Genomic DNA, 14,293 nt, shown 5'->3' with positions numbered 1-14,293 from the left:
CAGACACTCTTCTAGGCTCCAGGGGTAGAGCAGTGAACAAGAGAGACAAGGTCCCTGCCCCATGGAGCTCACATTCTAATGGGGGAAACAAAGAAAGAAGCAGATGGACTCCATAATGTCAGGAGCTAATAAGGATTATGAAGGAAAAGAAAGAAAAGGTTAAAGGAATAAGAAAGACAAGATGGAGGTGCGTGAGGATGCCTTTGTTTATGATGTCATCAGGGAGGGCTACTCTGAAGAGGTGACAGTTGAGACCTGGATGAAGGGAGGGAGCCGGTCACGGGATGATTTGTGGCAAGAGTGTTCTAGGCAGAGGAAAAAACAAGTGCAAAGGCCCTTCGGGGGGAACCATCTTGGTGAGTTTGAACAACAGCCAGAATTCCAGTGTGACTGGCAGAGCTGTGGAGGATAAAAGCCTGACTGGAGTGGCTGGGGGATGAGGACGTGTAATGAGGTCTTTCAATGGTTTTGCTGTAAAAGGGAAGCAGAGAAACAAGGTAGTAGCTGGGTAGGGGGAGTATTTGGTTAGCTAGCCATTTATCTCTTTGAGATGGGAATCATTACAGCTTACTGATCATTGATGGGAATGATCCAGTGGATAAGGAGGTATCAATGTTACGGGGCAGAGGGCGGGTAGGATTTTCAGGAGTAAAGTCCTTGAAAATTGAGAGAGGACAGGATTCAGTGCTCAAGCACAGGGATTGACCAGCCTTGGGAGGTAAGGAGTTGCCTGCTGCTAGAAGCATTCAAGTTTACACTAGCAGACTTGAGAGGGCTTGTCTCTCTATCCCCAGCACCTAGCACTGTGCCTGGCACAAACAGGGTGTTCAACATTGTTTGATGAGTGAATAAATGAGCAATGCCGTAAGGGGAAAATCAAGCATGACATGGGCGGCTGGACCAGATGACTTTCTAACCAGAAAGCCTTCAGACCCGCAAACACCAGACATGCCTGGAAACTGTGGAGCACAGCGACATTGATCTCAATGACAGCCCGGTCTTTCCAGAGTGAGGCCACCTTGTGTGTTTCCAGGCCCATCCTCCTGCCCACTTCCTGCAAAGGCAGAGAAATGGGGGTGAGTCCGTCTCTTGGATCCCAGCTGCAGGCCCGCACCTCCAGCCGGCCCAGCTGGACGGTCTTCGTTACCTCCAGGATGTTGTAGCGCTGGACGTCACAGAAGTCCCGGACTCCGATCTCCGTGCCCATATACCAGCCGTTGAAGGGGCACCCTGGGAACTCAAGGCCACCCACCTCGAGCAGCATGTTGGCTACGGCCGGCAGGGCATACCACTTCAGCTCCAGCTCCCGGAACCACTCATACCTGGTAGGGAGGTAGAGCTGATGGCAATGGGCCTTCACTTTGGCCCACACTCATCCCCCCCAAAAAGAGCTTCAGAGAAAGAGTGCACCAAGAAAACTCCTTTCCAAGTGCTGATCTCTAAGTTCATCCCACCTGGAGAGGTGAAGTGACACACCACGCGTCATTCGCTAATGATACATTCATTCACGAGTTCATTCACGCAAACGTATTAAGCAACAAGTATATGACAGGCCCTGTGCTACATGCCGAGAACCCAAAATAACACAGCACGTAAGGATTCCAGTGTCAGAAAGCCTGGGTTCAAGTTCTGCCTTACTGAGGACTAGCTGTGTAATCTTGGGATATTATTTAGCCTCTCTGAGCCCTAGCATCCCCACCAACAAAATAGAGATAAGAGCATCAAACTCATGGGATTACTGTGAAAATAATAGTATCCTTTATTTGTATATTCATTCATTCCAGAAATATTTATAATTGAGCACTTACTATGAGCCAGGCACCCAGCTACGTGTTGGGGATATATTGCCGAACAAGAAAGACAAGATCCCTAATTCTCAAGGACCTTACAGACTATAAATAGGTAAACAAATAAATAAATAAATAGGAAAATAAAGACAAGGTGATGTGTCAGATGGAGGGTGAGGGTGCCTACTCTAGACTGGGTATTCAGAAGAGGCTTCTCAGAACGGGTAACATTCAGGAAATACCTCATTGACAAGAAGAAATGAAGTCTGCAAAATTCTGCAGAAAGAGCATGTCAGGCAGAGGGAAGAGCAAGTGCAAAGGCCCTGAGGTAGGAGTCAGTTCAGTATATTCAAGGGACAAAAAGAAGAACCCAGCCTAATGCCTGCTACATAGTGAGTGTCAATGTATGCAGGTATTTTTGTAATTATTAGAGCTGCCTGGAGGAGGGGCTGAACCAGATGAGCTCTTGAAGTACTGTCATCAGTCAGGAGAGGGATGGCTAAGAGAGTTGGCAGGAAGGTCAAAGAGGCCTGGGCTGCACAGTGTGAGAATCTCAGAGCCTTTCAAGGATTCCTTTCCTGAGGTCACTTCTTCCCAAGCTGCTAAAGCCTGGTCTGTCTAAGCCATTGCTTTCCTGTCACCATCAGCATCTCATTATAAGTCTGAGGCCCGACGTGCAAGTGCCGAGTTGCTGTACAAGGGCAACAAGGCAGGCCTTGAAAGTCGGCCCTTCTGGGTATCACCTGCTGCTGGCCGGGCTTTGGGGGAGGTGCAGGGAGGGTCCTGAGGTCTGAGGTCTCACTTAGGAAGGGAGGGGGCATGCATGTGAACTCACACCCCTGGCACCCACAGCCTGCTTACTTGGGGTGTTCAATGGGCACCTCAAACACAAGGTCGGGAGGGATTTCGAAGAGCTCAGGGTCATGGCCATCAGCCTGCAGGACCAGAGGCACCACATCGAAGCGGCCGTACTTGGGCTTCCAGCCCAGGTCAATGCACAGCTGAAGACAAGACAGGCCAAGTGAGTCTGGAGATCCAAGTCCCTTGACCCCTCTGGGCTCCACTCTCACCCACCAAAGCCGGATCTAGTACCTGGGTGAGCTCCACGCTGGCAGGGTCCCCTCTGATGGTGCCATCAGGCATCTGGTAGCCGGCGTACCGGATGAGCTGGGCGTTCCAGACCCGGAAGTCATGTTTCCCGTCGCTCCGCTGGGGGAACACGGTGATGGCCGACCTTCCCCAAGGTGAGGACAGTGCTGTTTACCACCCAGCTTCGGTGGGAGCTTCCAGCCATCCCCAACAGGTCCGCTGCCCCCTCCTATCTTCCCACTCCCCAGCCCTCTGCACCCGAGCTAACTGAACCAAACCCCCGCAGCTCTGAGACATGCCAAGCTCTCGCTGGCCTCTGTGTAACCCGTCCACTTCCTGACATACCCTCTCCTTCCTTCTTCTCCCTGCAGCTCCTACCTTCCAGACCAGCCCAGGGACCACGTCCTCCAGGGAACCCTCCCCACCCCTTGGGCGCGGTTAGCTGCCCAACCCTTTCCCTAGCTGCACCATAGTTCCCTTTGCCATTGAGTTAGTTGGACGCTTGTCTAGTGCAAGGCATAGGTTCATAGTGGGCTGGAGCCTCGTCTTAGGGTCCTAGTCATTTCCCACCCCCATGCCTAGCCCTGTGTTGGGTCCTCATCAGGTGGGCACTGAGTGTTTGCTGAACAGAGAAATGAATGAATGACCGAATGAGTTGACCTTGACCTCCTTGGCTAGGGGAAGGGGAAGGTAAGGCAGGAGTGGTACTGATGGGCCCCCACTCCCCCACCTCTAAGAAAATCACCACATTGGCTGCAAAAACAACTTCTCATCTCCTCTGCAAAGTGGGGAGCCTTAACCTCGAAGAGTGGAGAAGTTGCTTCTTAAGGATCCCCCCCCATCACCTCCAAATGGCTACAAGTCAGAAAGAAACCAAGGAAATGGGCCACTGACAAGGCACTAAGCTCACAGAGGCCGGCTCACTGCGAGGGCTCCCTGAAGAAGCCGAGTCTTTCTCCTTTCTTTCTCCCTGGTCTCTCCTGGAGCCCAGATGCCTCCCCTAAACTCATTTGCATCTCTTGGCTAAGACTTGGGGGCAGGGCGGGCCCCAGCGTAGCCACACACCCACCTGATGTTACCGTTGTTGGTGGCATAACGCAGGTGTCTGCAGATGTGCTCGAACATCTCCTGGGCCGTGGAACAGCTCCGTGCGTCGAAGACCTGCATGCACGCAGCCCACCCAGACCATGCCCGTCAAGGACCGTGAGGACAGAGGCCTTGGAGCTGATCTTAAAAGCTAAGTCATGGGGACTGAGGGAGTGGCCCCAAACCCCACGACCCGAACGCCTCGCTGAGGAGTGCAGCCTCCTCTCTGACCCTTCATCCTTCCTCTGCTCTCCTAGGGGAGCCCAGGCGCCCTCACTTGGAAGCCCTATCAAAACCCAACCCCCAAGCACCATGAGTCAGGATTCCCACAGCCTAGTTGCTTTATACATGTTACACACGGCCTCCTGAACATTTTATCACAGCCAGAGCCGGTTCCACTGGCATTTTTTATCTCTTTATCTGTCCAAGTACTTTCACTATTATCCAGCAATAAAACGTAAGATAAAACGTAGCCTCCTAGCTTAGGAGGCTAGGATAAAGGAAATGTTTTCTAAAAGCCAAGAGTTCAGTCGAGGTAAACAACCAGGGCCTCAGCAGTAATAATAGCAAGGTCGTTTGGTTTCATGTTGGCGTTTAGTCTCTGAAATTTAACGCAAGAGAGAAAGATCGGCTAGAAATCCTGGTGCTGAGATCGGATTCTAGACTCTGGGGTGGTGGGGGTGGGTGGCCGTGAGCCCCCATCGCAAGCTCAGGGCCGGGGAGAGAGAACGCAGGGAGCCCCGGGCACAGCTCGGCGGGCTGCTGGGAGCCACTGCTCAGGGCCCGCCGAGCTCCCATCTTCCTCTCCTGCCCTGTCTAAGGGAGTCCACCTGCAGGTTGGACCACTGGATCCTCCCGATGCAGCGTGGGGCGTTGCGCCAGGCCTGCTTGGTGGCGAAGATGAGCTCATCTCCCGTCAGCTGGTAGGTTCCTGTTGTTTCTATCTCCTTTGTTACCGCTTCCACCCTGGCCAGATGTTCCTCTATTTTTGCCCTGGGGGACAGGAAGGCATCGGGAAGATCAACAATGAGATGGCCTTAAATGGAGACTGATTCAATCCACAGAAGCAGGAACTGAACTAGGACACCAGGAGGGCAAGATGTCTCTCAGGGAGACCGTCCCCTCCAGAGCCAGCTTCATGGGCATGTGACCGGGGCCTTGAGCTCAGAAGGGCTCCATGCTGGGTTTAATGCTCTGCTGTCTTGAATTCTTAATGATCTGTGAACAGGAAGCCACGTTTTTATTTCCACACTGGGTCCTGCACGTTACATAGCTGGTCCTGATCCCACCAGCACCCTTGTCGTTTCTAGGAGCTTTTTCTCGAATCATATTCATCTCAGCACGGAGTGCAGCGCTTCTCAGACACTTGCGAGAGGCGGAGCAGAATCCAGCAAGCCGCAGCCCCATCTTGCCTCTCAGCCAGGGGAGCACCCGTCCACCTTCCCTTGGTTAAGAGATGAATCAGTCCCTCCCACAGCAGATCCTGTGTACTGAGTGCTCATTGTGAGCCAGGTACTGGGCGAAGCCACCCACAGTCAGGGTCCCACTGAGACTGTGAGGGAGGCATTTTTGTGTCCTTTTTAGAGTCGGTGTGTCTGGAAGGTTAAGTACTGGCCCGGGAACAGAAGTGTGGCAAAGAGCAAACTCAGGACTCAGACTCAGGTTGCCCTGATGCCAAGCCCAGGCTCTTAACCTTCTACCTTCCACCCTGGGTGGGAGGGGTTGCAAGCCCAGAGATGTGCAGGGCCTGCCCACGCTTCCCTGGTCAGGCCCAGACGAGGACCTGCCCTCAGGACTCAGCCTGCAGGGCCCCAGGGCCGCTCAAGGAGGAGCCCTCCACAGTGTGGTCCAGCATCACAGGCTGTCTACAGCGAGCTTTCTCAATCCCCGCACGGCTCGGCCAGCTGTCCCATGTGAGATTTCCAAACTGGCTTCTCCCCTTGCCTCCTAGGCTTCAAAAATATCCCACAGCCAGGAAGGTTTTGAAATACACACACACACACACACACACACACACACACACACAGAGCAACCTTGAGATTTCCAATGGGCACCAAAGACATTTCAAGTTGCAACAAACAAAACTATTTAAGGAATGAACTCCTGATTAAGGAGATTGGACAACTCAAGACAAAATGGCCTTTCTGTGGATGAAGAGTGTCTTGACAACTCTTCCCTGATTAAAGAAAAAAGCTCAAAGACAAAACACTCGGTGCTATTTATCTTCAAGGACACTCCTGGCATAAAGACCTGCTGGGTGAGGTTGAGGCCGCCCCACCATCGGCAGCCCTCCTTCCCCAAACAAAGCTTCTAGCAACATTCCCTGCTCTGCATCTGAGCAGGAAAACAGTAGCGACCACCAGAACACAGATGTTTCTAACATACTCGGTAGTGTTAACATGGGACTATGTAAGAAAAGATTATTTTATGTTCTCACCCAATTCCTTTAGCGTTTTACACTTTATCACTGTTTTCAAATAGTCACATTTCTGAGGCACTAAAATGCTATGATCCCTATTAGTTCTGAAAAGAGGGAGTGGCTTTTGGCATCGGCACACTGACTTTGGACAGAACATTCAGCAAGTTACAATTTCTAACTATACAATCCTTCACTCACGAAAGGCTGAACCGGCCCAGCTGTCCGTGCCTGTGGCTCCTAGTGTAATTGTGGGGATGGGCTGCCATCTGTCACTCACACCCCCAGGACCTCTTGGGGGTCCAAGCCATGGATCTGTGATTGTAAAAAGTGGAACTTTTTCCCTCTGTGAAAAGTAAATGGGTTTTCAACAGCCAGCAGGAGCAGCCCTGTAGCTTCCTGGGGCTAACACCCACCCAACAGCCTTCCAAAGAGCAGCAGGAACCCCCAGGTCCAGCACGGAGTCAGAACCTTCCAAGTCAAAGAGCTGGATGCTAGAACATTGAGGTTTAAAGCAGGGGCTCTGGCCCAAACTGCTTGGGCTCAAATCCCAGCTCTGGAACTTCAGAACGTGTGACTTTGAGCAAGTTACATCTCCTCCACAGGCTTTGGTTTCCTTGTCCGTACAGTGTGGGGAGGATAATAATGGTACCAGTCCCATAGAGTCATGGTGAGCCTTATATAAGGCAGAGCCCAGAACATACCTAGCACTCAGTAATGTCAGCTTCAATATAGAGGTCCAGTGAAACCCGTCAAGAAAATTCCTTGACCCTGAAAAGCTCATAAGTCAACAACCGAGTTGAAAGCCTAAGGACCTTGGACCTTCTAGTGACAAAGCACCTCTGCAGAGGTTCTATTTATACAGCACACAGAGCAGCAAACCCCCGACAGGGTTCTCAGTCCCGTTGTACATTAGAATTGCCTTGGGAGATTTAAAGAACATGGGTATCCGCTCCCTCCACACTTCCCGAGAAGCTGATGCCCCCAGCCCAGGGGACCCTGGCATTAGTATCTTGCAAAGTCCTTAATGGCGACCACTGTGCAGCCAGGGTAGAGGATCACAGCCCCAGAAGTTAAGGGTCTCTTTCATAGACTCAAGGCCCCTTCCAGCTCAGACACTGCAGGTCAGAGCAGAGGGGATGTGGCGTCACCAGGAGCCACTCTTTCTGCCATGGGGAGGGGGTGTCCCACGTTACTTCTGTGGCTCGCTTCGTGCAGTAAAGTGCCACATGGGGCTGCACCATAAAAGCCACACTCCCCTCCCAACCCATGAAACAGCAAATCCATTCCCTTGGCCATTCTGTCTTACAATCCCTTTGTGTATTTTTATTTTAAAGATATAAAAGGACCTAAATTAATAGCCATATATTTTATGAAACTCAGCAATATAGATCCCCACAGAGTGCAGTGCAAAGAGCTCTCTCCAAGTCAGGTGGCCTGAATTCTAGCTGGAACTGAACTCTAGCTGTTGCTGGGCTTCCCGGCTCACACTTGCAGGTGGAGGGCTTGGCTAGGTGGTCTCTGAGGTCCTTTCTATCTCAACATTTCATAGTAAAAGGTTTTGTATATCAACTCATTACTTTGTGCCAGGACGCCATTCCACACTTATTTAATCCTCGCAACAATATTATGAGCCAGGTTTTATCATGACCCTGCTTTGACCTGTGAGGAAGTTGAGGCACACAGAGGGTAAATAGATTTCCCAAGGATACAGGACCAGTTACTGGTGGAGAAGGATTCAAAGTCAAACGTTTAGATACCCGACCCACACTTTCAACCATTACTGCCATGCCTCTTTGTCTTATGGTTCTGAGAATGTGTCCAGGGTCTTTTCACTGAAAAACTATGTTTTAGCCCTCGGTCCATTGCAGACCTGGGAAGGAAAAGGGTCTGGGGTCTGAGGGAAAGGGCAGGAGACAGGAGAGCTCAGGGGAGGGGGAGGCAGCAATGCTGCAGGAAGCGAGACTTACTCTTTGAAGGAGCCGTAATACTGGTTGACAAATTCAATAGCTTGAGGTAGAAGCTCGTCTGGGAGGGTAGGCTTGTCCCTGGGTCCTATGGTCAAACTTTTGGGGCTCATGATGGCTCCCAGGCAAGACCTGGACTTGCAAGCGAGATCCTGGAAAGAGAGAGGTGATGGTGAGGCTGGCTGCCTGGCCCCTCAGCGCAGGCGTTGATGGCCATCCTCCTCCAGGGCCAGCTGTCCTGGCCACCTCCTTCCACTCTGGCTGCTCCAGTTCCCTGCCACCCATCTCCACCTCTGTGGCACCTCCTCCTTGGGGTCTACCAGGCTTTCCCCCCACTCATATCTCCTCTCCTCTACTGGCTGAACCCCAGTGGCTATGGGCTGGGGCTGCTCCCACCACCCTGGGCTCAGTCTCTGGCCCTGCCCCCCAGCCAGCCCCAGACCCAAAGTCAACAGCTCGATCCCTGGGAAGATCTCAACTACATTCTCATTTAAAGAGGCTGATATGACTCCTGGGGACAAACTATTGCTGTTCAGCCAAAATGAATTGAGAAGGTGAAAATCCCAAAGCCAGGGGATGGCACAGAAAAAATACTGAAAGAAAATACACCCAAAGGTTAACAGTGGTCATTTCTGGAAGGTGTGGGAAATGACCCTGCTTTCATGGCCTTGAAATTTTCAATTCTTTCCCACTTTACAATCACAGAATACATTCTAAAGTTAGAATAAGAAACTTAGAAGATAATAAGGAGCTTTAAAGGACAGTTAGTCCAACTACTCACTGGAGGCTTGAGCCCCTTTCCAACCTCCCTATCAAATAGCACTTGAATCCTTCTAGTGATAGGGAGCTCACTACGGGACTGGACTGGATAGTTCAGTCCAACTCTGGACAGTTCTGTTAGAAAATTCTCCCTAATACAATGCTGAAATCTGTCTCTCTGAGAAAGAATTCATTTGTTCCTGTAATTGTTTATCTCACCTTCTGGATTATCCATCATCCACTGGGGAGTTAACAGGGAGTTAGCATCCTATACTTCCTACTGTGATTTGTGAGATACAAGCATCTCTGTTCCCAGTACCCTTTGCCCAAGCTGATGCCTGTCTGGTTTGCCCAAGGGGACATCTGTTTGATCCATTAAGGGCCTTGATGGCTTCACTGACTTGGGACAGAAGTGGTTCTCCCGGAAGCCCCAGACTTCTCACCCCTTTGGCCTTGCGGTAAAGTGTGTCTTGGAAAGTCATCCCGTTGCCCCAGTTTTTGATCCTCACATGCCGTGGGCCAGCCGATGGGGGTGCAGCCGGCTTGACCAGGGATTCTGGAGACTGCTAAGAGGGAGCAAAAAAACAGGGATTTCCAAATGCCTCCCACCCCAGGACTCCATGGGTCTCTCCCAGGCCCTAGGCCCTGCCTAGGCTCTGGGTGGGTGAGGTGCTGTGGGTGGGTACACAGGTCCCGGTGTCGGTCCACGTCCCTCCTCCCTTTCCGGCAGCCTGGCCACCTGGGCCAGTGACTGCTAAGAGCTCCAGGTGCCTGGGCCACTGGCCAGGCTTCTCTCCTCATCCAAGGGCCTGCCAAATGCTCCCTCGGGGGAACTGCAACAGGAGGGGCTAAGGGTAGAAGTGACAGGGATTACTGTCACAGCCACTACTCCTGAGAACAGAAATCAGGACAGGGAGAATGTATCAATGCCCTCCATGAAGGCATTTAAGAATATGAAAACCAGTTCTCTGCCCACCTCTCTGGAACACTAAGGGCCAAAGCACTTAGGGAAGGTGGAACCAGTGGGCTAGGGGCTGGGGCTGGGGCTGGGGCTGGGGCTGGGGCTGGAGGCTCAGCTGCTGAGTTCGGGATTATTTCTGAGCATTTTACTCTGGCTCCATGAGTGGTCTGCCCTCTCCCAGGCCTGCCAACCCACACAGGCAAGTCACCCAGGTGCCTGCGCACCTGGGGGGGCCACCACTCCCAGTCACCATGGTTCATCCCGCTCTCCCAAAGCTCTTCCTCATCCCCACCTGTGTCCCCGGGTCTCTACTCACTGCCCCAGACCCCAGCTTCCACCAGGCTGCTGTGCCTGGGCGAGCGGGGAAGGGGCTTCCCACACCCGAGTGACTCACTGACCTTTGCTGTCCCCGGGAGGGGCTGGGGAGACTCATTCCGGTGCTTGCCGAGGCTGTGACATTTGGGGTCATCCTGTGTCACTGGACTGCAAAAGGAAACAGCTATCATGAGACGGAGTATCTGAAGGCAGAGAGGGATCTCAGAGGTCCCTCTGCCAGCCCCTCACTGAGGGAGGGGGGGTGAGGTCTAGAGGATGGGAGTGAGCGTCAGCGTTTCCAGTCAACGTGGTGAGGGAGGCAGCTGGCCCATCCAGTCTCTGCACCATCACCACCCTCCCTCCTCCTCTTCTTCCCTTGCCTGCCCCCTACAAAGCCAAAAAGTCATGAAGGGAGCTGAACCAAAGTGAACGGCCCAAAGGGTGACCCACAGAAGCTCTGCGAAGATGCCCCCTTCCAAAGCCGAGTATAAACATGGTATAGGGCTGAGGTGGCAGAGAATGGCTCGTTCACCCCTGTCCTCCCAGGCCAGCAGTACTGTCCACCAGCCACTCCCTCTTTGGGACTTAACGCTTTTTTATTTAAAGCGCTTGATTTACCTTGGTTTATCTATTTATTCTAAATTTTTATTATGGAAAATGTTAAACATACACAATTAGAGAGAAGAGTGTAATAAACCCCCATGAGCCTTTCACCCAGATTCAACCCAATTGAACAATTATCAACCCACGGTCAATTTTATTTCAACGTTACTCTCCCAGCCCCCACTCTCATTTTAAAGCAAGTCTGAGACCTCACGTCATGCCTAAATATCTCAGTATTTCTGGAAGAGAAGAACGCTTTTTAAAAATATATTGGCCTAGGGCTTCCCTGGTGGCGCAGTGGTTGAGAGTCCGCCTGCCGATGCAGGGGACGCGGGTTTGTGCCCCGGTCCGGGAGGATCCCATGTGCCGTGGAGCGGCTGGGCCTGTGAGCCATGGCCGCTGAGCCTGCACGTCCGGAGCCTGTGCTCCGCAATGGGAGAGGCCACAACAGTGAGAGGCCCGTGTACCGAAAAAATAAAAACTAAAAAAAATAATATATATATATATATATTGGTCTATTTGCTTGACAACAGATTTAAAAGAATCCAGCCTATCCTTTGAAGAAGAAGCCCTAATAGTCTGAAGTCATTCAGAAACCATTGGTTCTGGTTTGGGATTTCAGGTTCGCTCTCCCAGTAAATGCTACAGAGAACAGAAGACACGTGAGCATCCATCCAAGAGTCACACCCCACACATGCCTCCTCCTGGGGCATCTCAGTAAGAAAGCTTCTTGTGTCCCATGTTCTTTACAGTATTTTCTGGGGTGTGTACACATCCAAAGGGAAAGGCGGTTAGAGAGTACTACAAAGGTTGCTCATTTTCCACCTTACGCACACCTGTGATGTCGGAAAATAACAAATGAGGGTGTGTTGCTTTTATTATTGGAAAAAGTAATGACCATTTATATTCGTATTATATAATTAACTACATACATTATATAGTTGCATTATATGATTTATAACTATAAAGAGATAGTGTCTCTTTAAGAGAAAGTAACTATGTATCAGAGAGCAACTTCTATCTGAATCAAGTGATTCAGCCGCCCTGTAAAGCACCCTCCATGTGACTGGCCGTCATCACCCCTCTGGTCTGGTCTGGTGTGCCCCACCAGAAAAAAGCCAATATAGGGTCATCTGGACATTCAGAACAGGTAAGCCATGGCTGAGCAGTCATCATGGGGCTGCCTAAAGGGGAAGATGCTTTGAGGCTGGGGTCCTCAGGGAGGCAATGCTTTACTGCCCTTCTCAAGCTTTTACCATCACCCTTCACCCCCAAGCCCCACCATTCTTATTCATGTTTCCTCTCATTTACTTCTGGCCATAGAACTGGGGAATTTGAGAAGCTTAGCAGTCCACAGTAACTTTTAGATTGAGAAACAATGTCTTTGTTCACTTAGCATAACTATTGCTCCCAGATATTAAAAAGCTACCTAAAAATCCACTCGACAGATGGACCATAGTGAGCCTGACCCCACCGCTTAGGGCTGGATGTTTAGATTGTGTCCAGTTTCTCCACCATTATAAATAATGCCTCAAACCGTATACATGGTCTGATGCCGGCTCCGTGCATGTGTGTGTGTGTGTGTGTGTGTGTGTCTGTGTGTGTATGTGTACAAAAGCATAGACAAACACCTGGGGGAAATGCTAGCAGATATTAACAGTGACTAGCATTAATTGATAAGATCACAGATGATTTGAATTTTCTTTATCTTTGTCTGCATTTTCCAACTTTTTTTCAGTGACCATGAATTCCTTTCATAATTGGGAAATTTTTTTATATTTGAAAAAATGAACACAAAGCTATGCACACAGCCCTCTCTCCCCTAGTGATTTCTTTGGGTTAGCTGCTGGAAGGTAGGGTGCCCAGAAGCCCAGTGAGCATATTAAGGTTCTGGATACTTATTGCCAAATTATTGCATCATCCATCCAGACACGTGCAATTTGGCTAAAGCCACAACTGTGCTTGGTCCTGCTTGGTCCTTCACGGCAACAGGGACCCTTAAGGACCTGCCATCAAAAGGAGAGCTGGAGCGTGGCTCTTGCTCAGACCCAGCACTGTCCACAAGCGCTTGAGGGAGAGGACGCTGAGGTCAGAGCTGCAGTCCGTGGCTGCTTGGGGACTGATTCCCCTGCTGTTCTCACTCCTCCACATGCTCCCACCTCTCCATACACCACGGGTTGGGGGCAAGGAGGCGCTCTGGAAAATGGATCTTATCTGTAAATCAAGAACCTCTTTGCTCTCTTAACCCTATCTATCCTAAAGGGTGTTGCAGCCCCAGGGCTGAAAAATCCAGAAAGCTCCCAAGTGCTGAAACATCCACAGTTCCTACTCCAGCCCGTACAGACGCCTCTTAGGGGTGCATGTGGGGCTTCTCTGGGTCTTTGTGGCTACTGAGTTGCAACCCCTTAAGCGTTCTAAACCAGGAAAACCCTTGAAGTAAATCCTCATCGGAATCCTACAGAGCGAACATTCCAATCCTCATATTTCCCCCGGAAACCCGAGGCTCAGAGAGGGGCAGTGCGCGCCGGGGTTCGAGCCGGGGCCCCGCGCCGTGCCGCCCGCCCCCCTCCCAGGGCGGATCCCGGCCCGGCGCAGTACCTGGCTCGGCGGGGGCCGCAGGCTGGCTGCGGCCGGAGGATCCTGCGAAGGAGCCGGCAGAGTCGGGGCCGGGCAGCCTCGCACGCCGCGCCCAGCCCCTCACGCATGGCCCCGGTGTGGGAGCAGCTCGGAGGGCGCCCTGCGCCCTGCCGCGCGGCCCCTTTATCGCCGCCGGACCAAGCAGCCCCCTCCCCGGGGCGGAGCGAGCCGGAGAAGCGGCCCAACTCAGCTTCACCCCGAGCCTGGACCCGGGCCAGAGTGTCCCCGCTCCGCAGGCGGTTGCTGCGTCCCGCGCCTCCGCTCCAGCTGGCATCCGCAGGGAAGTCTGCCTTCTGGATGCCACTGGACTTTCTCTGGGCTGAGACCCCGGGGCAGGTATGGCCGGGCTTGGGTTTGTTATTCCCCATGAAAAAACAGTAATGTTCATAATAATAACTCCTACTGTACAGTGCTTTATAGTTTACGAAGCAAGCCTTCCTGTGATTTCATCTATCCCTTACTAAATCCAGTCAAGAAGGCACTTCGATATTGTTATCCCCACTTGACCAAGAAGGAAGCCAGACAGAGGTCCAGAGACGTCAAGGATCTTGCTTAAGACCACACAGCAGCCCCAGGGCCACAGCCCAAGCTCTCTCACCTTACAGGGGCGCCCTAGGAAGTGCTATTTCTTTCCTGCATGTTCAGTGCAATTCCAGGAAAGAAGCCCCAGAAA

The 14,293-nt window shown here is 51.7% G+C and overlaps 1 protein-coding gene across 1 annotated transcript in view; it reads right to left on the bottom strand.

Moving 5' to 3' along the window:
* NOS2 (nitric oxide synthase 2) overlaps positions 1 to 13,840 on the bottom strand; it is a 32,048-nt gene extending 18,208 nt beyond the window's left edge. Inside the window, exons 1-10 of the mRNA XM_082603711.1 lie at positions 13,582 to 13,840; positions 10,464 to 10,548; positions 9,548 to 9,670; positions 8,349 to 8,497; positions 4,793 to 4,955; positions 3,946 to 4,037; positions 2,880 to 3,021; positions 2,649 to 2,788; positions 1,148 to 1,322; positions 953 to 1,054 (exon numbers count right to left, since the gene is read on the bottom strand). Of these exons, the coding sequence (XP_082459837.1) occupies positions 953 to 1,054; positions 1,148 to 1,322; positions 2,649 to 2,788; positions 2,880 to 3,021; positions 3,946 to 4,037; positions 4,793 to 4,955; positions 8,349 to 8,497; positions 9,548 to 9,670; positions 10,464 to 10,548; positions 13,582 to 13,688 (1,278 nt within the window). The 5' untranslated portion in view covers positions 13,689 to 13,840. The remainder of the gene's footprint in view (positions 1 to 952; positions 1,055 to 1,147; positions 1,323 to 2,648; positions 2,789 to 2,879; positions 3,022 to 3,945; positions 4,038 to 4,792; positions 4,956 to 8,348; positions 8,498 to 9,547; positions 9,671 to 10,463; positions 10,549 to 13,581) is intronic.
* Between the last annotated feature and the right edge of the window lie 453 nt (positions 13,841 to 14,293).

The sequence above is a fragment of the Mesoplodon mirus genome (genome assembly GCF_964341445.2).
Source record: "Mesoplodon mirus genome assembly, chromosome: 18".
In the NCBI taxonomy this organism is placed as follows: Eukaryota; Metazoa; Chordata; class Mammalia; order Artiodactyla; family Ziphiidae; genus Mesoplodon; species Mesoplodon mirus.
Note: the sequence above shows the minus strand (reverse complement) of the source record. Positions and strands in the feature narration are given on the sequence as shown.